At 39.9% G+C, this 19,157-nt stretch overlaps 3 protein-coding genes across 6 annotated transcripts; 2 read left to right on the top strand and 1 right to left on the bottom strand.

Moving 5' to 3' along the window:
* Positions 1 to 1,263: 1,263 nt before the first annotated feature.
* LOC148086455 (cytochrome P450 2J2-like) lies at positions 1,264 to 6,022 on the top strand. Of its 3 annotated transcripts, XR_015710535.1 has the most exons (10): positions 1,264 to 1,533; positions 2,125 to 2,287; positions 2,349 to 2,498; positions 2,567 to 2,727; positions 3,292 to 3,468; positions 3,572 to 3,710; positions 4,663 to 4,850; positions 4,936 to 5,077; positions 5,267 to 5,378; positions 5,511 to 5,624. XR_015710535.1 is itself a non-coding variant. In XM_087784605.1 (9 exons), the coding sequence occupies exons 1-9, from the start codon at positions 1,342 to 1,344 to the stop codon at positions 5,302 to 5,304; spliced, it is 1,350 nt and encodes a 449-aa protein (XP_087640731.1). In that variant the 5' UTR covers positions 1,264 to 1,341; the 3' UTR covers positions 5,305 to 5,601. The 3 variants fall into 3 exon arrangements, 2 of the variants coding, with proteins under 2 accessions (XP_087640731.1, XP_087640730.1); XM_087784605.1 differs by having other exon boundaries at positions 5,267 to 5,601; XM_087784604.1 differs by lacking the exon at positions 5,267 to 5,378 and having other exon boundaries at positions 1,272 to 1,533; positions 5,511 to 6,022.
* Positions 6,023 to 6,185: 163 nt separating this feature from the next.
* On the bottom strand, positions 6,186 to 11,213 carry LOC148086454 (cytochrome P450 2J6-like). The gene is made up of 9 exons (XM_087784593.1): positions 10,986 to 11,213; positions 10,737 to 10,902; positions 8,716 to 8,868; positions 8,489 to 8,649; positions 8,239 to 8,415; positions 8,024 to 8,162; positions 7,762 to 7,949; positions 7,549 to 7,690; positions 6,186 to 7,486 (listed from the first exon to the last, which is right to left on the bottom strand). Exons 1-9 carry the CDS (start codon positions 11,175 to 11,177, stop codon positions 7,311 to 7,313), a joined length of 1,494 nt encoding a protein of 497 aa, XP_087640719.1. The 5' UTR covers positions 11,178 to 11,213; the 3' UTR covers positions 6,186 to 7,310.
* Positions 11,214 to 12,825: 1,612 nt separating this feature from the next.
* Positions 12,826 to 16,861, top strand: LOC148086453 (cytochrome P450 2J5-like). Of its 2 annotated transcripts, XM_087784587.1 has the most exons (9): positions 12,827 to 13,143; positions 13,485 to 13,647; positions 13,710 to 13,859; positions 13,930 to 14,090; positions 14,162 to 14,338; positions 14,400 to 14,538; positions 15,380 to 15,567; positions 15,623 to 15,764; positions 16,413 to 16,861. In XM_087784587.1, the coding sequence occupies exons 1-9, from the start codon at positions 12,943 to 12,945 to the stop codon at positions 16,586 to 16,588; spliced, it is 1,497 nt and encodes a 498-aa protein (XP_087640713.1). In that variant the 5' UTR covers positions 12,827 to 12,942; the 3' UTR covers positions 16,589 to 16,861. The 2 variants fall into 2 exon arrangements, with proteins under 2 accessions (XP_087640712.1, XP_087640713.1); XM_087784586.1 differs by having other exon boundaries at positions 12,826 to 13,143; positions 15,623 to 16,556.
* The last annotated feature ends 2,296 nt before the right edge of the window (positions 16,862 to 19,157 follow it).

Genomic DNA, 19,157 nt, shown 5'->3' with positions numbered 1-19,157 from the left:
AAAGAAAGATAAGAGATTTAATCCTTTGTTCGTACTACAGTGAGGAATCTTTGTTGTCACAATAGCAGCGATTAATCTCTCTCGCGCTCTATAAATTAAATAATAATTATCTAATAATAACAACTAGTTTATTTTGCCAACTGTTCCCAACCACTTCCTGTTTGCTGGTAAAGCGAGATAAGAGTCAGGAGAGTCAACTAAACGTTTGGCTGGTTAATGCTAGTTACTACATTAACATCCAATTAAAGTCAAACACGGCGTCTGCGCACAGACACCGGTCACTCCCGTCCTGGGTCTTTTACTTCGAGTTGTGGAGGAAAGGAACAATCCAGAGTGTGTTTGGGTCGTTTAATTAGCTCTTCCAAGCAAAGTAAATACAAGCTTCTTCCCGATAGACCCTGCCTCATTCTTCCTACGACTCAACAAATTGACAGTCCAGAACAGAAGAGCGTCCAGCTGTGGAAAGCTTGCGGTATTTACATCCATTTCCCCGACCAGGGGGTCGGGTCTTCCGGTTGTATTTTCCTTTGAAGTGTCTGATTCCCAGGTGTCCCGCTGGGAGAGATTGCTTGTTGTCTCATTTAATTTCATTATGGGCGTTGGTTCTGGTCTTCCGCTTCCCCTTCCCCTTGGGTCTCGCCGGCTCCGTTTGTCCTTTTTTACAAAACTTCAGGTGTTGTTGCCAGGCAGACGGAAATGTTTATTCTACCGTTGACTTGACTCGTACACTTAGCTTGTCTCAACTCAGTAATCAGTATGCCTGTATGTTGATTGAGTGTGTGTGTGTCCTGCTCTTAGCATCAAGCAGAGTATATTTAATTAGTCTCTTACTTTATATTTCATTATCTTTTAGCATTCATTTAAGTATGGCGTATATGTATATAATAATTTTAATCTAACAATCCCATTTAAGAGACACATATTTAAACACATTATTTGCCCTTTAAGCAAGCCCTTTTTTAGTACGGTTTCACAAAACAATTCCAAAATCCAAACAATATTCCATCACTCTTTGGGTTTTAAGAGTGATTTCGTTGTACAGGTAAAATGTATTGAAATGAAAGAAAATATACATTGTTAAGTATGTGCGTGTTGGAAATCATCCACACCTGACTCAACCAAAAGCGTCTGTTTGAACAATACAGCTGTTGTGAAATTGGGAATGCTCGTTAAAAGTAGACCGATGTCCTAGTTCAACCCTTCTGCACTTTACCCCCACCTGACTTTGCTGCTGCTAAATCATTAAACATTTTAAATAGTTCTTTTGCCACAGTGAGGTGGGATTTGAGCCACTCACTTATATACACTGGCAGTGTTGTCACTGCGCATTTCTTACCAAACATGGGGTCACTCCTGATGGAGCTGGGATTGGACTACAGCAGTCTTCTCCTATTTCTGTGTGTTTTTCTCCTGTTGTTGGACATTGTCAAGTGTTGGAACCCTAAAAACTTCCCTCCAGGACCATGGCCTCTTCCTTTCATCGGGGACATGCACCGCGTCGAGCCACACAACATTCACCTGCAGTTGGCAGCCGTAAGTCCACCTTGAATATTTGTATTTATATTATGAAAATGTAAACTTTAAACTAAAAAAATGCATCCCATCACAACATGAACTAAAATAATATTGTATTCAAAGCTCAGGAGAGTCAAAAGAAACCACATTTACTCAAAACAAAATAATATTTATAGTCTACTGTATATATGTCATGACTGTTGATGTGTTAATGTTTGCAGTTGTTGTTTTTCTGGAATATTTTTTACTGTGACTGCCAAAAATGTTAGATTATTGTCTCATGCGTTTAACACGGTTCTGTAAAATCAAAGTGACTTAGTTAAAATGGCTCTTGGTCAATATATTTTCTTTATTTTAAAATCTCATCTTTTCCTTAATGTCGGTTTATTTCAGACTTCAAACCGTAGAACCTTTTTTTTGTGTGTACATCAAAAAAATAAATCAGAATATTACCAATCAACATTCAAATATTTACCTGTTTAATAAATACTGTTCAGCTGGTAGCAGTCTATTTTCAGCTATAACTAGAACAAATTTAAAGTAGTCAAACTATTTTTAATGTATGTAATTTGTAACATTTGTTTTTTTGTTCAATCTTGCGACATTTAGCTTGCCGAGAAGTATGGAAACATCTACAGTCTTCGTCTGTTTGGTGTGCCGGTTGTTGTCTTGAACGGCTACAAGGTGTTCAAAGAAGCTCTGGTTAAAAATGCAGAAGACTATGCGGCTCGACCAAACCTACCACTTCTTGATGAAGCTCTTCGCCATCAAGGTAATGTGTGGTTAGTAATGTGTCTCTTTAAGGAGTCAGTCTCACAGTGTGTCATTCGCAGGTCTGCTCATGACGGATTCATATCTGTGGAAGAAGCAGAGGAGATTTGCTCTTCATAATCTCAGGGATTTGGGTCTTGGAAAAACCAAACTGGAGCCAATAATCCAGTTGGAAGCCAACTATCTGACCGAGGTCTTCGCCCAGCATCAGGGTACCACTGAAATACTGTAACAAGCCACACATTCTTGAGTTTACCTTTGCTGTTCTTTGTGTTGACAGACAAGCCAGTTGATGTCCACAAACACATACACAGAGCCATGGCTAACATTATATTCCGCCTGTTGTTCGGTGACAGATTTGAGTATGACGACGTGAAATACCGAAACATTCTTGACATTTTCAATGAACTACAAACTGTCCAGGAGTCTGGATGGATACCAGTAAGTTTAACTTCTTTTTATGGTGTAAAAAACAAAAATATTTCAATAAATATATTAAATATATCTTAACTGAAACCATCCGTCAGGGATCTGCTCTCAGCTCCAGTTAGTTTTAGAAGGTGCACAATATTATAGAGGATGGCCCCTAATGTTTTCTAATGATATAGACTTTTCTTATTGACAATATCGATAACACAGTGAGGAAGCTGGAGAGGTAGAGAGCACAGCATCTGGGCGAAGCTACATTTATTAGCCAATCGTGTGTAATAAAAAGTAATGTGACTCATCAATTAAGTTCTATCTATCTGTTTAACATCATCAATTCAAATAAATACATGCCAAAGATGGAAAATAAAATAAAGAGGAATATTAAGACTTGAAAATGCTTTACTGGTGAATAATAACAGACATGAGCATAACAAATTATTATAGGGGGCCATATAAAGACAGACAGCGGGCCCCCACATTGTGTACGTCTAGCCTAAGGAGAATTAACTGTTACTTATTATACAGAGCATTTGTAGCTGCAGTTGTCCGTGTTAATGTTTTGTATCGTTTATTCAGATCTACAACACGGTGCCTTGGCTGTTAAAGTGGTTCCCTGGTCCTCACCAGAGGTTCTTGACTCTGATGAGCTCAATGATTGAATTTATGAACCAAAGAATTGAGGAACACATAGAAACTCTGGACCCTTCCTCTGCAAGAGATTACATTGACAGTTTCTTGATTGAAATGAAGGGGGTGAGTGTTGTTTTGTGTCTACTTACTTCACAAATCTTCATCTTTCTTTGATATTTCTCTTCTTCTCGGGCTGTTTTTACTTGCTTTACATGTTTGTCAACAGAACAAAGATACTGATGCAGGCTTTAATCTTGAGAATTTGTCCTTTAATGCGATGGACTTGACTCTTGCTGGGTCTGTAACGACGACCACCGCTATAAGATGGATTCTGTTATACATGACGCATCATCCACATATGCAAGGTTTGTGATCATCACACATTACATCTATGATAAACTGCTTGATGAACAGTGTTTATTAAGTCTTGCAAAGCAGGAGACAATCTCTGTCCAGGCTTAGCTAATGGTTAACCCTCAGGGGTCGTTTATCACAGCTGAGAAAGTTCAATACACACGCCAGCCACTTAGACCATCACTGTGGAATGTGAGAGAATGTGGCTCCCACCGAAGATTGGGCATGATGCCAGCACTGAAAGATATATTCCACGTTGACAATGGTTCCTTTCCCAAGTGTGGCACTAGTCTCCAGCTAGGGACTGTGAGTATGCCAAAGGATTTTAAGGGCAGCCAGGCTGGCAGTTTCAAGCAACTTTTCCCTCATTTTGAAAGGTTGGCCATAACCAGGGCTTACAAAGTTGCTCAATCCCACACTTAACATGCTGGGTAGCTGACTATATAGACCTACTGGGAGGGGTCTCAGCAGAAGATGCACTTCTGTGTTTATGGGTTTCCACTAGATAGTCCTTGTTACGGAATCCTTTGGCTATGGCATCTTAAGCCTGCAGCTTGCAGGCTATCTATAGTCACCTTTTGAGGTCGAATGGTACAATAGGACCTCCCGATGGCTCTCCACCTTGTTACCATTCAGGAAGCCTGGTTAGAGGATGGAGTGTGAAAAGCCCTGTTTTACCCAGAGGTAGTCCCGGTTCAAGAAATAGCTACAATTCTCTTTTGCCAAGCTGTCCACCCTTTGTGGCTGCAGTCTCAACAGAAAAGAGATCTGTGAGTACACATCCATATATAATGATGAGGTAAATTCTCAACTGGGGAACTATATTGAACTTCTTCAACTGTGAGGAACAACCTCAGAGGATTAACCATTAGCTAAGCATGGTAAGAGGGCGTCAGATTTACTGGTGTACATCTCCGGCTTCTGCTGTGTTTTAGATACTGAAGCTGTTGTTGTGTTGTATAGAGAGGGTCCACGCTGAGATAGACGCTGTGATTGGCTCGTCCAGACAACCGTCTGTTGCCGACCGAGACAACATGCCTTACACCCACGCAGTCATCCACGAGGGTCTGAGGCTGGGCAATCTTCTGCCGCTGAATGTGTTGCACTTGACGGCCAAGGACACAAAGCTGGACAAGTACACCATACCTAAGGTTAAAGATCAGTTCTAGCAGAAATGTCTCTTCTTTGCAAATGTTAATATCTAGCAATATATAACAGCCAGTTTTGTTCACTCAGGGAACTCTTATCATCCCTACGCTGAACTCCGTCCTTCACGATGAGTCGGTGTGGGAATCTCCGAACTCCTTCAATCCAGAACATTTCCTGGACCAGGAAGGAAACTTCAAGAAGAGAGAGGCCTTTGTACCATTTTCAGCAGGTGACACACAAAAGATAGATTTAAAGGGTTTAATCTGAGCCCAGTCCACTCTTGTAACTCTAATGCTATTAGTGTGAGCTTAACTTTCTTCTTTCTGAAATCAAAACTGGTTGTTGGGTTATGGTTCCTTTTAAAACATCTCAAAGAGTAATTTTGCAACTTGTAAGATCTGTCATATTTTGAGTCCAGGCTTTTACTGGAACTCAAACTCGCACTCCATACTTTAAAGTGTATTTGAGGGACTCTGGATCGGCTGGCGTTCCCGCCAGACATGATTATGAATGAGCATGGGCAAGAAAGCGTAAGTAATTGTAATGAAAAAAAATTGTTTTGATTCAAGCCACTGCCCATTTTCTAGAAACAATTTCCAGGAAACTTAGTAGAAGCATGAACACTTCCTGCAGCTGTTTGATTGTGTACTTCTGTGTCTCAGGGAAACGTGTGTGTCCAGGGGAGCAGCTGGCCAGGATGGAGTTGTTTCTCTTCTTCGCCTCCCTCATGCAGAGGTTCTCTTTCTCCATGCCAAAGGGCGAGCAGCCAAGTCTGGAGTACACTCTTGGGTTAATTCGCCGGCCGAAACCCAGTCTCCTCTGTGTCACTCCGCGATAGAAATTCTAATCCTAACCCTGGCCTTGGCATTCCTCACATAGAAGTATAAGAACTGGGAAGGAAACCGGTTCTGAATGCAGACACCAAGACCTAAAACAATTTTAACACTAAATAGTATTTATATGAGAAATTAAATTTCCGGGCAAGCAGGGGACGCAGGCAATGCGAGTAGAGAGAAAATGAATGACTGTTTATTGGTGATGATTGCTGTACAATCTTTTTCCTGAAACCTCTGCTGTACACACATGATTGACATCCAATTATTCTTAAACTGTTTTGTCTTCAATGTCATGTTCAGGCTCATTGTTAATAAAGGATTCACACAGTTTTTCCTCATGCTAAATCTCCCAATGATGTGTTGAAAGGTCTGGACAAAGGTTAGTGTCGATTGCTCTCACAGAGGGATCTCTTTGACTAGCATCAAAGTATAATTTCAGACATACTTTTGTCACATGACATCTCTCTTCCAGGAGCCAGGGTATCAAGCAGGTAAGTTTGTCAAAACTTTTTGGTAGTTCAATAGATTATGTTGATCTTAAATTAACCAACCAATGAAATTAAGGTTTTCATGTCGTCTTCGTCAGCTTGAATGTAAAGTGAAAGAAATTCTCAACTCGTGGTATTGTTGCTAGCTTAGCAAGTGGAGAACAGTGGGACAGAGATGAATTGAAAACAATATATTCAAATTTTATTAGTGCCTGAAGTGGGAAAACATATTTACAAGTTAACTTGAAGTTGAATTCCTGTAGTGCAAACTCAGACAGCAAAACCAAAGATTGAAAATGCTTCTTTGAATCTCTGGTAAATATTGATGATGCCTTTTGTTGCTTAAATAAAAAAGATTGTTGTTTTACAGCCTGGTATGCATATTGTGGTTGTTGTATCTCAGGTGATCACATTTACAAATTAAGTGTATGTGTTTATATTTATCAACAAACCTTTCCAACAGATGAAGAGAGCAACATCATCTGCCTTGTTTTTGGAGGATCGAAGCACAATGAGGTCAAACACACGTCAAAGGTTGTTCAGGTCACTTCCACATCTCTCTGCTGAAGTCGTTTTCTCCAACATGTCCAAGATCAACAGTGAGAGAAGAATAGAAAAAATGCTTCATCTCAAGTATCACATTTTCTCTGGCTTTGAATTGGTCCCACTGGAGAAGTAATGTTCTAAAACGCATACTCCCACTACATCGTAAGCCATAAACCAAATGTTTATTTTTATTAGTCCATTTGCTTTGTTTTTTGGCTAAGAAAGTGGAGTTTTAATGGACGTGTTCGCACAAGCTTAACTCCAGAACCCATCAATCACCAGGAAGAAGGAATTCAAAGTGTAAACAGTGTAATTTGCATTTGTTACATAACTGCTAAGTGTTTCCTAATGTGACCCAAGCCACTGATATTTAACCATGTCCAATAATGAATTTAGCTTTTATAAACCTTTCACATGTTTCTCATGAATATTTAGAAGGGATTTTTGTTTATACAGAGCTGAAGCTGAAGTTCTTAACATTCCCCTCTGGACATTGTTGTTTTCTTAAAGCATTGTGGGCAACAAATAAAGCCAACGTGATCAAAAAGAAATGTATAGTTCAAGGAGTTACTTCACAAAATTGTTGAGTCACTCAGCGGACTTTGGCCTGAATCTTAAAGGGTTTTGGTACGTTTGTGGTTCCTATGGTGCTGTCTCCGCTCAGCTGTACTCCATCAGGAGCAGAGAAGGAGAACTTCTGTAACAAACCCACCAAGAACAGGAAGAGCTCCATCTTGGCCAGCCCCTCTCCAAGACACACTCGCTTCCCTAAATACGTGATAAAGATTAGCAACTTCTCCGGTATAAACAGGAAGCATTATGGGATTTACCTGCAGAGAACGGCAGGAAAGCGTCTCGCTTCACAAACTTCCCTTGGGAGTCAAGAAAGTGTCCTGGGTTAAAGGAGTCTGGAGTTTCCCACTCGTTCTTGTCAAACAGCACAGAAGTCAGCAAAGGCAGCAGAGTTGTTCCCTAGAATCAAATCCACTCTAATTCAAGCGGCCTAGGGTTTCTTTGGATACAGTTTTCTTATGAGCACAGACCTTTGGTATGAAGTAGCCTCCAAGCATGGTGTCTTTTCTAGCTGCTCTCAGAAGATTGAGAGGAACAATGTTTCCAATCCTCTGGATCTCATGGATGACAGCATCCGTGTAAGGCATATTGAGTCTGTCCGTCATGGAGGGCAGACGGTTTTGACCAATCATCTTGTCAATCTCAGCCTGGACTTTCTCTGTAAAAAGTTAGTTTGTAAACAAAGGCTCCATATGGAATAAGTTACACCAGTTACACAAGTTTGTCACCAACCTTGGATCTCTGGATGTCTGATGAGATAAATCAAAGCCCACTGCAGAGTAGTTGAGGTGGTTTCTGTGCCAGCCGCAAACAGATCCAGGGAACATATAACCAGGTTTGCCTCGTTGAATCCCAAATCAGATTCTTTGTGCTGTTCAGTAGATAGAAATGATTAGAGCAATAGAAAAGAGAACATTCAATTCCAAAGTTAAACTGGTTACACATACATTCTCCATTTCAATGAGGAAACTGTCTATATAGTCTCGAGGATTATTATGGTCCAAGTCCAGCTTGTGGCTCTTAATCTCTTCACCAATGAAGTCTTGTAGTGTGTTGTAGTCCTTGAACATTTGGTTGTGAGGTCCCGGCAAGTGCTTCATCAGCCAAGGAAATGATTCATACAGCTAAGACAAGAAGGTACAAGATTATGATTTAGTACCACAAGTCTGTGGAAACATGCTTGGAGGAAAGACCTACTTGACCCCAGATGGTGCCTTCATCTTTTATAATATTTGACAAACGTGTCAGAATGGTCCTGAAGGTGTGGTCACTGTAGTCGTAGCGCTTCCCCATCACCAGTTGGCAGATGATATTAGATGCAGCGTTGTTAAAGAGTGATGCTGGATAAAATGTTGCAGCTGGATGGGAAGAACAGTTTGATGCTATGAACATCATAACCTATCATAATTAAGGTTTTAGTTTACCTATTTCTTTGGCCACTTCCTCCTGCAGGTGTAGGAGCTCTTCACAAATGCTTTGCTCTGTGACATTCTTGCCAAATCCAAAAGAGCGTAAGGTTGATAATGCGAAACGACGATGTGTCTTCCATTTTTCCCCACTGCTCGAGAAGATTCCATCTGCAATACATATACAGAGGGATCAATAAAGTTTTATCCATCCATCCATCCATCCATCCATCCATCCATCCATCAATCCATCTATTTATATCCGTATCAGTCAGCAGCAACATTAAGGAGCAGCTATGTCTGTAGTTAAAATAGAAAGAACAAACATGAGTTTTGCATGGCAAAGAGGGATAAAGAACAATAGACTAGGTCATAAGGTATTTATTCCTCAGGTAAATAAGAAAACAGTTGGGAAAAATCTGTCATATGTATAGCATGGAAGATCAGATATGTATTTTAAATGAGAAAAGACCTTCAACCATTCACCAATTCTGACAGATCAATTCACTGACCTGAAATTTCAATAACACAAATTGAATCTGAAACCAGTTAAAAATGGAAGAAAAGAAGGAAAATAAAGATCTGCATGAGATCAGCAGTCGGAGGGGAACGTCTGAATAATGGATGGCATCTTCCTCCAATCAGTGCTTTGAGAAACTGTGGTGAATTTAACATATAATGCATGCACCAGATGACTGCTGTACACATTTCAAGGCAACATCAGTTGGGCACGAATGGAAACTAAACCAAGCAAATACCTTCATCATTAATAAAATGATCAAAACACAGAGTCGCTTCCGTCGCTCCAACACGACGTCACTTCCGTCCAGGGTCTTATACTTCGCGTCGTGGAGAAAGATGAACAATCCAGAGTGTGTAACGGGTCGTTTATTCACCGCTCCAAACAAACAAAATAAAAGCTTTCAATTACGATCGACCTGACGCACTTTCTCCCGGCGACTATAAAGGTCAATAGCCCCGGGCAGAAAAGGTCCCGAGCTGTAGAACATCGCTATATTTAAGGCAAATTTCCAGGCCGGGAGGTCGTCTCTTCCGTCTTTTAGCCCCCCTTTCCCAATTGTTTGAATTACAATTTAAAGTATGATTTGCAGATAAACAGGTGTTTCAAATTACCGGTGTCGTATCTCTAATTCTGATCCAAGCTTGCCTCGAACCAGTGTCAATCAGTCTGAGTGGAATGTTGATTGTGAACGTGTAATCAAACGACATAGGTCTGTAGGGCTGATCCCAAGTCTAGTACAAAAATGCCAACGCAAGATTGAAATCACCCTTACAAATGTCAGGGTCCCTAAGTCAGGATAACTGATCACAACTTACCCACTGGAGAGAAGTTGGAGGTCAAGTAAAAGCAGTGTCACATTCAAATACCGATATCAGGAACCTGGACTTAGTGGGTCAATCGTAAGACTAGATCAAGAGGTCTAGATCAACACAAGACCAAGGCTAGTCAAGCATTGTGCTGCGTCTAGTAATACATGCCGTGCACCACCAAGAAGTAGCACGTCCTTTACTTCCAAAAAGTTCTCCATTTTAGCAAACAAAGCTGCTTAGAGATGGCTTCCATTTTCCTCAGGATATCAGCCATCTATTCATCCAAACTGGCCAAGGTTTCGCACTGAGAGAAAATGTTTTTTATTTAATTTATTTATTAAAAAGGTATTTTATTTAATTCCTATGCAAGACACTTTGATAAGAATGCCTTTATGCTGTGAATATAGGCAGGATTTCATCTTTCACTTTTTTCTGCTGTGGGTGTGCCTCATGATTTGCTGTCTTTGCTCAAACCAGGTTAAAAAAGACTGGTATAGACACACATGCCCACTGAACGCAGCTCAACATAGGTAATGCAGCTCATTCTGCACCACATTAAGTGACCTTCAAAAGTTTTCCAGATCCAGAACAAATAACACAATTCCAATAACCCTGTTGTGCAGCTGATATTTTTTTTCTCAGTGACCACAAACAAAACCCATGTGACATTTAAAAAGGCCTCACTTCATAGACTTTTAGAGTCTTACTTGTTGTTCCGGAGTTAAACCTGTCAGAGGTTGCACTGTATGGACGGTCCATAAAGTTCTCGGCGTTGGTCACAATGGCTTCCTTCACCGCCTTGTACCCGCAAACAACCACCATTTTAGTTATACCGAGGCGAATGTTGTAAATGTTCCCATAGGTTTCGGAAAGCTGAGGAGAAGAAATCAGAAAAAGAACACAAGAATCACTCTTTTTCTGAAACATTATTTTACAGACTTTTGTGGAACACTCACCTTGGTCAAATACGTATGTGGAAGTTTGTGGTCCATACTCAAAATGTTTCCTAGAAAAGGGAGCCCCCACGGTCCAGGTGGAAAATTTGGAGGGTTCCTGTTTTTGACGTAATCTGCTGCAAGCAAGAAGAGGAAGGCAAACAGAAGAAGCCTCGTCAGGTCGAGTTCCTGGAGAAAACTATAGGCCCACATGGTTCGCTGGAGATCAGGTTCTGAAGAAGTTTTTGGTCTTCGTCTCTACTTTTTTTACTTTAAATTATGGTGTCACACCAACTCTTATCTTGGTTATTCATTACAGGTTTATAGCTTCTGCCAAGATTGTGTAATACATTTTTTAAAACACACATCTATCATTGGCAATAGCTGAAAACAAGGTTTTTCAGAAACAAGCTCAGGTTGTATTAAAGGAACTTGTGTATTTGACTTATAACAGAAGAAATGAATCCTCTCAACGTTCATAGATTTCTGAGCTCAAGACCTCCCACGATCTGTTTGATGCTTATTTACCGTAAGAAATATGTCACTAGTTTAGAAGCTAAATATCTTGGCTGACACTCTAGAGATACTCTTCTATCTATCGACACAGAGCTGTGTAGTGCTAAACATAGATGAACTGAGTGCATCTTTTTAAGTGAGCGACTGGAAAGTTCCAGCAGCTGGTGACGTTCAACTTTAGCCTTTGTGTTTTCGGGGCTTGCGTGCCAACAGAGTTTGTACTGGGATCAAGTTACAACTTAATTAGTCAAGATTAATGTTTATAGCCTGAATCATGTAATGACATGTGTTCCAACGTTTTTTTTGTTTTCTTTTTACAGCTACAGAGGTAATAAAGGTTGAACAGATCTGATATTATAACAGCAAGTCAGTCGAGCATAGAGAAGTAGATTTATGATTTGTTCTTTATTTTAGGCATCACTAAGCTGCCAAATGAAGCAATTCACTCAGGATACTTTGTTCTCTTTGTCTTGTTTATCCCCAAGGCTTTTTACGTTGCCATCTTTAGCATCTACCAACACAAATAAACAAGTAGATCAAGTACAAAGGCTGCAGCGGAGCAAAGCTTTCACGTGAACGAACCGGCAGGTGAAAACAATCTGCCACAATAACACACTCCCTTCCTTTAACATTGTTTGATAGTTATCTTTCTCAGTCCACAGTACTTCTCTATAACAGCCTTTCCTCTCGTTTAGCTTATCTTTCTGGAGGTTTTAGTAATCAAAGCAACAGTCTGAAATAGATTATTATGGATTACCGCTCATGTTTTATATGGATTATGATTCTCAATACTTGTACTCAATGAAGTAGGTAAAAAATATTCATCCATTCACAATAAAGTGTAGCTAATAGAAAATATGTGTTATTATTATTATATTTGTGACCCTGGTCTGCGAAAGTCTCTTTACAAATAAAAATGACTTACTTACTTACTTACTTATCGAATTAGCATTAGGTTCACTGTCATTTTCATTCGATATTAGCCATTTATTTCTTGTCCCATCCCATATTGTAGGTGACGTCTCTAACTCAGCTATACTGACACACTTGTCAATGTGGATTAAGGGATTAGGAGTGAGGACTCACAGACTATCAACTTGCTGCCTTTTGATGCTTAATGTCCTTCTTCCATGTCTTTCGACAAAAGAAGACATGAGTTTGTATGGGCTTGTCCTCACATGAGGAGGCAGCTGCATGGTCTGCTACCGATGATGTCATTGTTTTGCAAAAAAGAAAAAAAAAGGATCTTTGTGCTTCAACATTCCCGACTTTTGTCCTATAGCTCCACCCTGATTGTGTTCAGAAGTCAAGCAGATTAATAATCTTAAATCTGGGTGCCAATAGAAGGGAGGGTTGGGTCTTTATGTTTGTCTGTATGCAGCAAGCGTCTGATTGTTGATCTAGTTATGTAACAGATTTTTCAAAGAAACTCAGACTAGAGAGCTTTTTGCCAAACTCTAGCATGGAGTCTGTTCTAGCACAGCTCAGGATGGACTGCTTTAGCTGCAGCGCTTTTCTGTTGTTTCTCTGTGTTTTTCTGCTGTTGTTTGATGTGGTGAGATTTCGGATTCCTAAAAACTTTCCTCCAGGACCGTGGTCTCTTCCTGTCATCGGCGACATGCACCGAGTGGATCCCCAGAGGATCCACCTCCAGCTGGCCGAGGTAAGGACAATACTTGTTGTGTGAATGTATGTAAATCATTCTGAATTCATGCCCAATTTGGCTCGCAAGTCTGTCCGCTCGGTCAAAACAGATTTAATTAGTGGATTCTGGGTCACGCTCATGACCTGTGTGAGCCTGCCAACAGACAAGCTCTGTTACCCGTCCATGGGAATGTGAGCATCAAACTGGATTAACATGGAGAAATGTTAGGTTGAAATAAACCACATGGCTCTATGTTCCTATTGGTGAATAATAATAATTCCCTACCCAATGGTTGATGAGAGTCTGTAAATACCAATTAATTTATGAGGATGTTTGTTTGCTTTTTTTTTCCTTCCTAGCTTGCAGAGAAGTACGGAAACATTTTCAGCCTCCGTCTATTTGGTTATCGGATTGTAATCCTTAACGGCTACAAGGCGTTCCGAGAGGCGATGGTTGTAAATGGAGAGGACTATGTGGATCGACCAATCGTACCACTTTTTGATGAGGTGCTTCATAATAAAGGTGAGATGAGTTTGGCTTTGTCAGATTTGTCTATTGATTGTAAAGGATGTGCGTCACTCAAGGGCTGCTCATGACCAACGGACATCTGTGGAAGAAGCAGAGGAGGTTTGCCTCTCTCACGCTGAAAAATTTCGGTCTTGGAAAAAAGACCCTGGAGCCATCCATCCAGGAGGAAGCCGACTACCTCACGGAAGCCTTCGCTCAGTATCAAGGTGCCCTGGAAGTGTTACAAACTCTGGTTCATCTAGAATACATCCTTTCATATACTTTCACGTTTCGCAGGCAAACCCTTCAATCCACAACGTCTCGTAACCAACGCCGTCTCTAACATCATCTGCTGCCTGGTGTTCGGCGAGCGGTTCAATTACGACGAAGAGAAATACAAAAACATCATGAGAATGTTTAGTGAGTCACAGGTTGTTCAGGAGTCTGTGTGGATTCAAGTGAGTTGACTTGATATTACATGTTGTTCTGTGCACAAACACAGAACATGTGACCTGGTTTTGTTCTCCAGGTTTACAACACGGCCCCCCGGCTGATGAGGTGGTTCCCCGGTCCTCACAAGAGGTTTCTTGTTCTGGTTCGGTCCATCCAGCATTTCCTGGATAAGATAATACAAGAGCACAGAGAAACCCTGGATCCAAACTATCCAAGAGATTATATCGACTGTTTCCTGATGGAAATGAGAGAGGTGGGTTTTAATAGAACCTAGTTTACCAGGATCAACTCAGCATGAACATTTCTGTCCACAGAACGAAGACAAAGAGGCCGGCTTTGATCTTGATAATTTGTCTCTTGTCGCTCTGGACTTGTTTGCTGCTGGATCTGACACAACATCCACAACCCTGAGATGGGCTCTGGCGTACATGACCAATTATCCAGATGTACAAGGTGTGTGTGTGCATACTATAAAGCACCAATACGTAAGATTGGAATCAGAGCAATCTTTAGATGATGGAGGTTGCAAACAGGAAGTAGAATTTAAATCTCATTAAACCTCAATTAATCATTTTACTGTATCACAGAATCACGGCTGACTTAATGTTCACACTATATTTTAATTCCAGCAAAATTTTTACATAAAAATGATCATCTATAATAATTTAACTTTAAAAAATCATTAGAATCTGTAAAAGAAAATCTAACAAATATATTACGCTCAATCTTGTATTGACAGTATTTTCCAGGCCTTAAAAAAAGTCTTGTATTTTGAGTGCAATTTAAAATAAATGTGTTATCAATTATTTAAAGAACAGACTTAAAATAAAACCTTAATGTCAGTTTGTTAACCAGATATAATCAAAACTATCCGTATATTTCAAATTGTACGAATTTGAAGGCCCACTGTTGATTTTAAAGAAGATTAGAAGGTAACTTGTGTCGTTATTTAAGTAAGTAAGTAAATAAGTAATATTTATTTATATAGCGCTTTTCTAGACCAGGGTCACAAAGCGCCTAAACAATCAAAACTGTCTCTTTAACTGATCTTGGTCCTCTATTGTACTCGTATGTTTTGTTTGTTTGACCTAAACGTGGTTGTGGGTGTAACTTTGATAGAACTTGTTCAAGGGTTGAAATAAGATGACATGCATTCATTTATTCTACTTGTGTGACATCCTACACAGGTCAATACAAATGATTCATTCTGCTTACAACCAAGCAGGTACAATCGACACCAGAGGTAAAGAAAAGAAGTATAAACTTGACATATCAATGTTGACCTGCTGTGTAGAGAGGGTCCATGCTGAGATAGACGCTGTGATCGGCTCGTCCCGACACCCGTCGGTGGCAGACAGAGACAACATGCCTTACACCAACGCAGTCGTCCATGAGACCCAGCGTCTGGCCAACATCATACCACTCAACGCCTTGCGTATGACGTCCAAGGAGACCAAACTGGGCGAATACACGATACCAAAGGTTAGTTAGAAACATCTCATTGTGAGCGAAGCTTTTCCTGACGAAGCGTCTGCAGGGAACTCCTATCATGGCCACGCTGGACTCGGTTCTGAATGACAAGTCTGTGTGGGAAACTCCTCACTCCTTCAACCCGGAACATTTCCTGGACAAGGACGGAAAGTTCAGGAAGAGAGACGCCTTTGTCCCGTTTTCAGCCGGTGAGCTCTCAGTTTTCAAATGTTCATCGCAACTTTATGGCGTTCTAGTTTTTAAACATCAATTAAATTGCACCCTGAGTGTCTCATTGATTCGCTCTGTGAGACATAAAGCTACACTAGAGCTTAAGTCATATCACATGACATCAGTGGTTTATTTTAAAAAAATCATGCGTCACTTTTAAAAGACGACTGTGAGAGAAGTTTCTTTGGTAGAGTAAGTCGTTCTTCCGTTTAAGAATCAAAGGAGATGTTGCTGTCCTCTTACAGGCTGCAGATCTTATTACTCAGTGGGAGCTATTTCTATAGCAACCGGTAAGCACAGAGTCTGGTCTTTATGATACAGAATTGTTGGACTCAAATGACTCCGCCGGTGTTGTTTTTGACTTTTGCCCCACATACACCCTCCGTGAGTGCAGCTACTTAAGCCGTCCCCTTTCACTGAGATCTGTGATAAAGAGGAATTTAATCTCCACTGAACAGACTGCAGGAAGGTAAACACAGTTGCGTAACACGTTACATAAATACAATGACTGGCTTGTGGTGACACAGTGTCTGTTGGGATTCGAGCCATTATCCTGTGACCCTCCTGGGGTCACCATTTCCACGAGAGAAATTTGTATTTGGATAACTGTTTGTCGCTCACCTCAGGCAAGCGTGTGTGTCTCGGGGAGCAGCTGGCCAGGATGGAGTTGTTTCTCTTCTTCATCTCCCTCATGCAAAGGTTCTCTTTCTCCGTGCCCGACGGAGAGAGGCCAACTCTGAAGTACAAGTTAGGATTCATCCGCACCCCCGAAAATCTTAGAGTCTGTGCCGTCCCTCGATAGAAGACAAGTTGACAAGAAAATGACCCCCCCCCCCCCCCCGACCCCGCACTTCTCTCTGTCATACTGCTGTTCTTAGGAATGTGTCGAAATATAAGAGAAATATATTTAATATACTGATATTTCTAACCTGTGGAAAATCACTGATGCTTGCTCAAACCAAGATCACCTACCCCTCCATCATCTGACAGTCTACAGATGAGGTTTGCTAAATACATATAGAAAATTGTTCATTCTAAACCATGCTTCATGTGAATAAATACTTCTATAACATCACTTTCTGTTTGCTTTTTGTCGGCATTAAAGTTTGGTTAAAAACATGACACACGTCCATGTAACGGGCAGAGGTCAAAACATGATAAAACGGATGAATTCAAAACCATCCTGACCTTCAGAAGGGCAAACAAATGACAGGTGAGCTCTTCGCTGGATTTAGCTCAACAATCAGCAGCTGAGATGATATAGAATGCAAGAAACATGTGGATCACATGACCATCTCTGAGCAATAGGTAGGAATCTTATAGAAGTCAGCTGTAAATCAGATCAAGATACGCGAGAACAGGAAGTGACTAAAAAACAAACAGGGAAATTATCGTGACAAATGGAGCTGAGCCAAAAGGCAACTGACCCTCCCTTTTGTTTCCTACATTCACCCGAGATATTGATCTAACAGTCCAGGATTCACTTGTTTTCGAGAAGACAGTTTAAGTGACCTTGACATCGATTCAAGATTCTTCCTGGTGAACTATATAAAACAGCTTTAAGCCGGTTCAAGTGAAGACATACTAAGTTTTAAGAATCACTTTTAGAGGGGTTTTTTTAAGGCAGTGGGAAGGCAAGGCCTGTTTGTTCATGAAACGAGTTAATGTTGTGTTTGAACTTTATTATTTTATTATCTAAGTTTAACTTCAAATTGAACAAACTGCCCAGAAATTCGCATCAGAACACGAGTCACTCATCTAATACTATGAAAAATAATTTATTTTGTGTAAGATAAAATGTATATTTTTACCTCCAGTGTATTTAGGAGACTCTTATGAATATTATATTTCTCTTAATGACACAATCGGCCAAAATACTGTAAAAACCTTTTTGAAAAGCGTTACGTCTAGTGTTGGATTTTCAAGACACCACTCGAAATCAAACGTGTGTCAAAAGTATTTTGACTTTTATTTCGGTAAATCACTTATATATTAACTTAGTTCGATTTTTGAAAGTCTAACTAGTTCACTCTAACAGGTTGTGTATGTGTGTGTGTGTGTGTGTACATGTGTGTGTCTTTGAGAGTATGTGGAGCAATAAACCACAGTGGTTTTCTGAACGCACAGAAGGTGCAACATCTGACTGGAAAACCGTCACAAAAGGTGTATTTGAGGTGAAAATGAGGTTGAAAAATAGGTGATGGCAGCAGTTCTTAGTCATCTGGGTCATCGTCGTTAAGATCTAAAAGAAGGCGACAGCTTTGAAGTTCTCGACTGAGTCAACAAGATCTAACAAACAAGAGCACGATCAATGGTTTGTAAATGGTTTGGCCTGTGATACGCTTCCTATTTTATGTCTACTGAACATGATAAGAGGTGCAACTACAGTCCAACACAAGTAGAGAATAGTTGAATTTACTTTGGTTCTCCCTTGAAAGACTATTTTATTGAACTGTAAAAAACCTTTGTCCTACTAATCATAAAGGTTGGATCCGAGACATCAAAGAAAACCTAAATGAAAAAAAAATGAGGTTTTCTTTAAAGAGATTCTTTGTCAAAATGTGATTTCCTTTTCTTTAAATAACCACGAGCTGCATTGTAATTCATTGTAAGTCATTATTGTATTTTCAAAATTGAATTTTTTGTTTTTTGTTGTTAATATTAATAATTGTGGATTTGGAGGAAAATAAACGGTATGTTTTATTGTAAAGTGTAAATAATAATAACAATAAATATATAGTTTAAAAATGTTTTATAAGCGATCAGTTTAGTTTCCCACAATATATATTGTCTGCTGAAGCCTCAGTTCATGCCAACATCAATCTTAGCTTTTCAAGTCGTGAATACTCAAGAGTCGAACAACCTTTTTGGCTCAATAGATAATTGATGTATCACACATTGAACATGAACAGTAAACTGTGGCTCAGGTGTTGAACTTATCCCTCCTTTTTAAACCTGGCAGCATCTATTAAAATGAACTAGGAATCAGAAAAGCGTTGTAAACACAACAAGAAATAAACAAAAGTAGGTAAAAAAAAAAAACAACACAAAAATAAGGGTAAAATAATGAAATAATATAAGTGAAATAAAAACACTATTAACATACAATGAAAATATAAATGAAGAATTTATTAATAAATAAATAAATACATTAAATGTTAGAAATAATAGTCATGATCCGGGTAGATGACTGGTAGAAAGAGTTCTTGAACCGTGATATTCTGGTCCGTATCGATCTGAGTCTCCTGTCAGATGAAGATCATGATTAGTTCTCATCATTATCTGATCCTAGTGCCTGAAATTGTACTTTAAAGAACTTTATATTGTAGGTTTCTGTTGACTGCAGCTTCAGGAGCAAATCAACTTGAACA

Source organism: Callionymus lyra, chromosome 2, assembly GCF_982586985.1.
Source record: "Callionymus lyra chromosome 2, fCalLyr1.hap1.1, whole genome shotgun sequence".
Classification (NCBI taxonomy): Eukaryota; Metazoa; Chordata; class Actinopteri; order Syngnathiformes; family Callionymidae; genus Callionymus; species Callionymus lyra.
The sequence above is the reverse complement of the archived record's forward strand: the minus strand, read 5'-3'. Positions and strand labels throughout refer to the sequence as shown.

Coding starts and splice junctions, on each gene's coding strand:
- LOC148086455 (XM_087784604.1), top strand. CDS start 1,342: ATGGGGTCACTCCTGATGGAGCTGGGATTGGACTACAGCAGTCTTCTC. Junction 2,728..3,291: donor AGGAGTCTGGATGGATACCA/GTAAGTTTAACT, acceptor TCGTTTATTCAG/ATCTACAACACGGTGCCTTG. Junction 3,711..4,662: donor GCATCATCCACATATGCAAG/GTTTGTGATCAT, acceptor TGTGTTGTATAG/AGAGGGTCCACGCTGAGATA.
- LOC148086454 (XM_087784593.1), bottom strand. CDS start 11,177: ATGTGGGCCTATAGTTTTCTCCAGGAACTCGACCTGACGAGGCTTCTT. Junction 10,903..10,985: donor CACATACGTATTTGACCAAG/GTGAGTGTTCCA, acceptor TCTTCTCCTCAG/CTTTCCGAAACCTATGGGAA. Junction 7,950..8,023: donor CAGACATCCAGAGATCCAAG/GTTGGTGACAAA, acceptor AACTTTTTACAG/AGAAAGTCCAGGCTGAGATT.
- LOC148086453 (XM_087784586.1), top strand. CDS start 12,943: ATGGAGTCTGTTCTAGCACAGCTCAGGATGGACTGCTTTAGCTGCAGC. Junction 14,091..14,161: donor AGGAGTCTGTGTGGATTCAA/GTGAGTTGACTT, acceptor TTTGTTCTCCAG/GTTTACAACACGGCCCCCCG. Junction 15,568..15,622: donor GCGAATACACGATACCAAAG/GTTAGTTAGAAA, acceptor AAGCGTCTGCAG/GGAACTCCTATCATGGCCAC.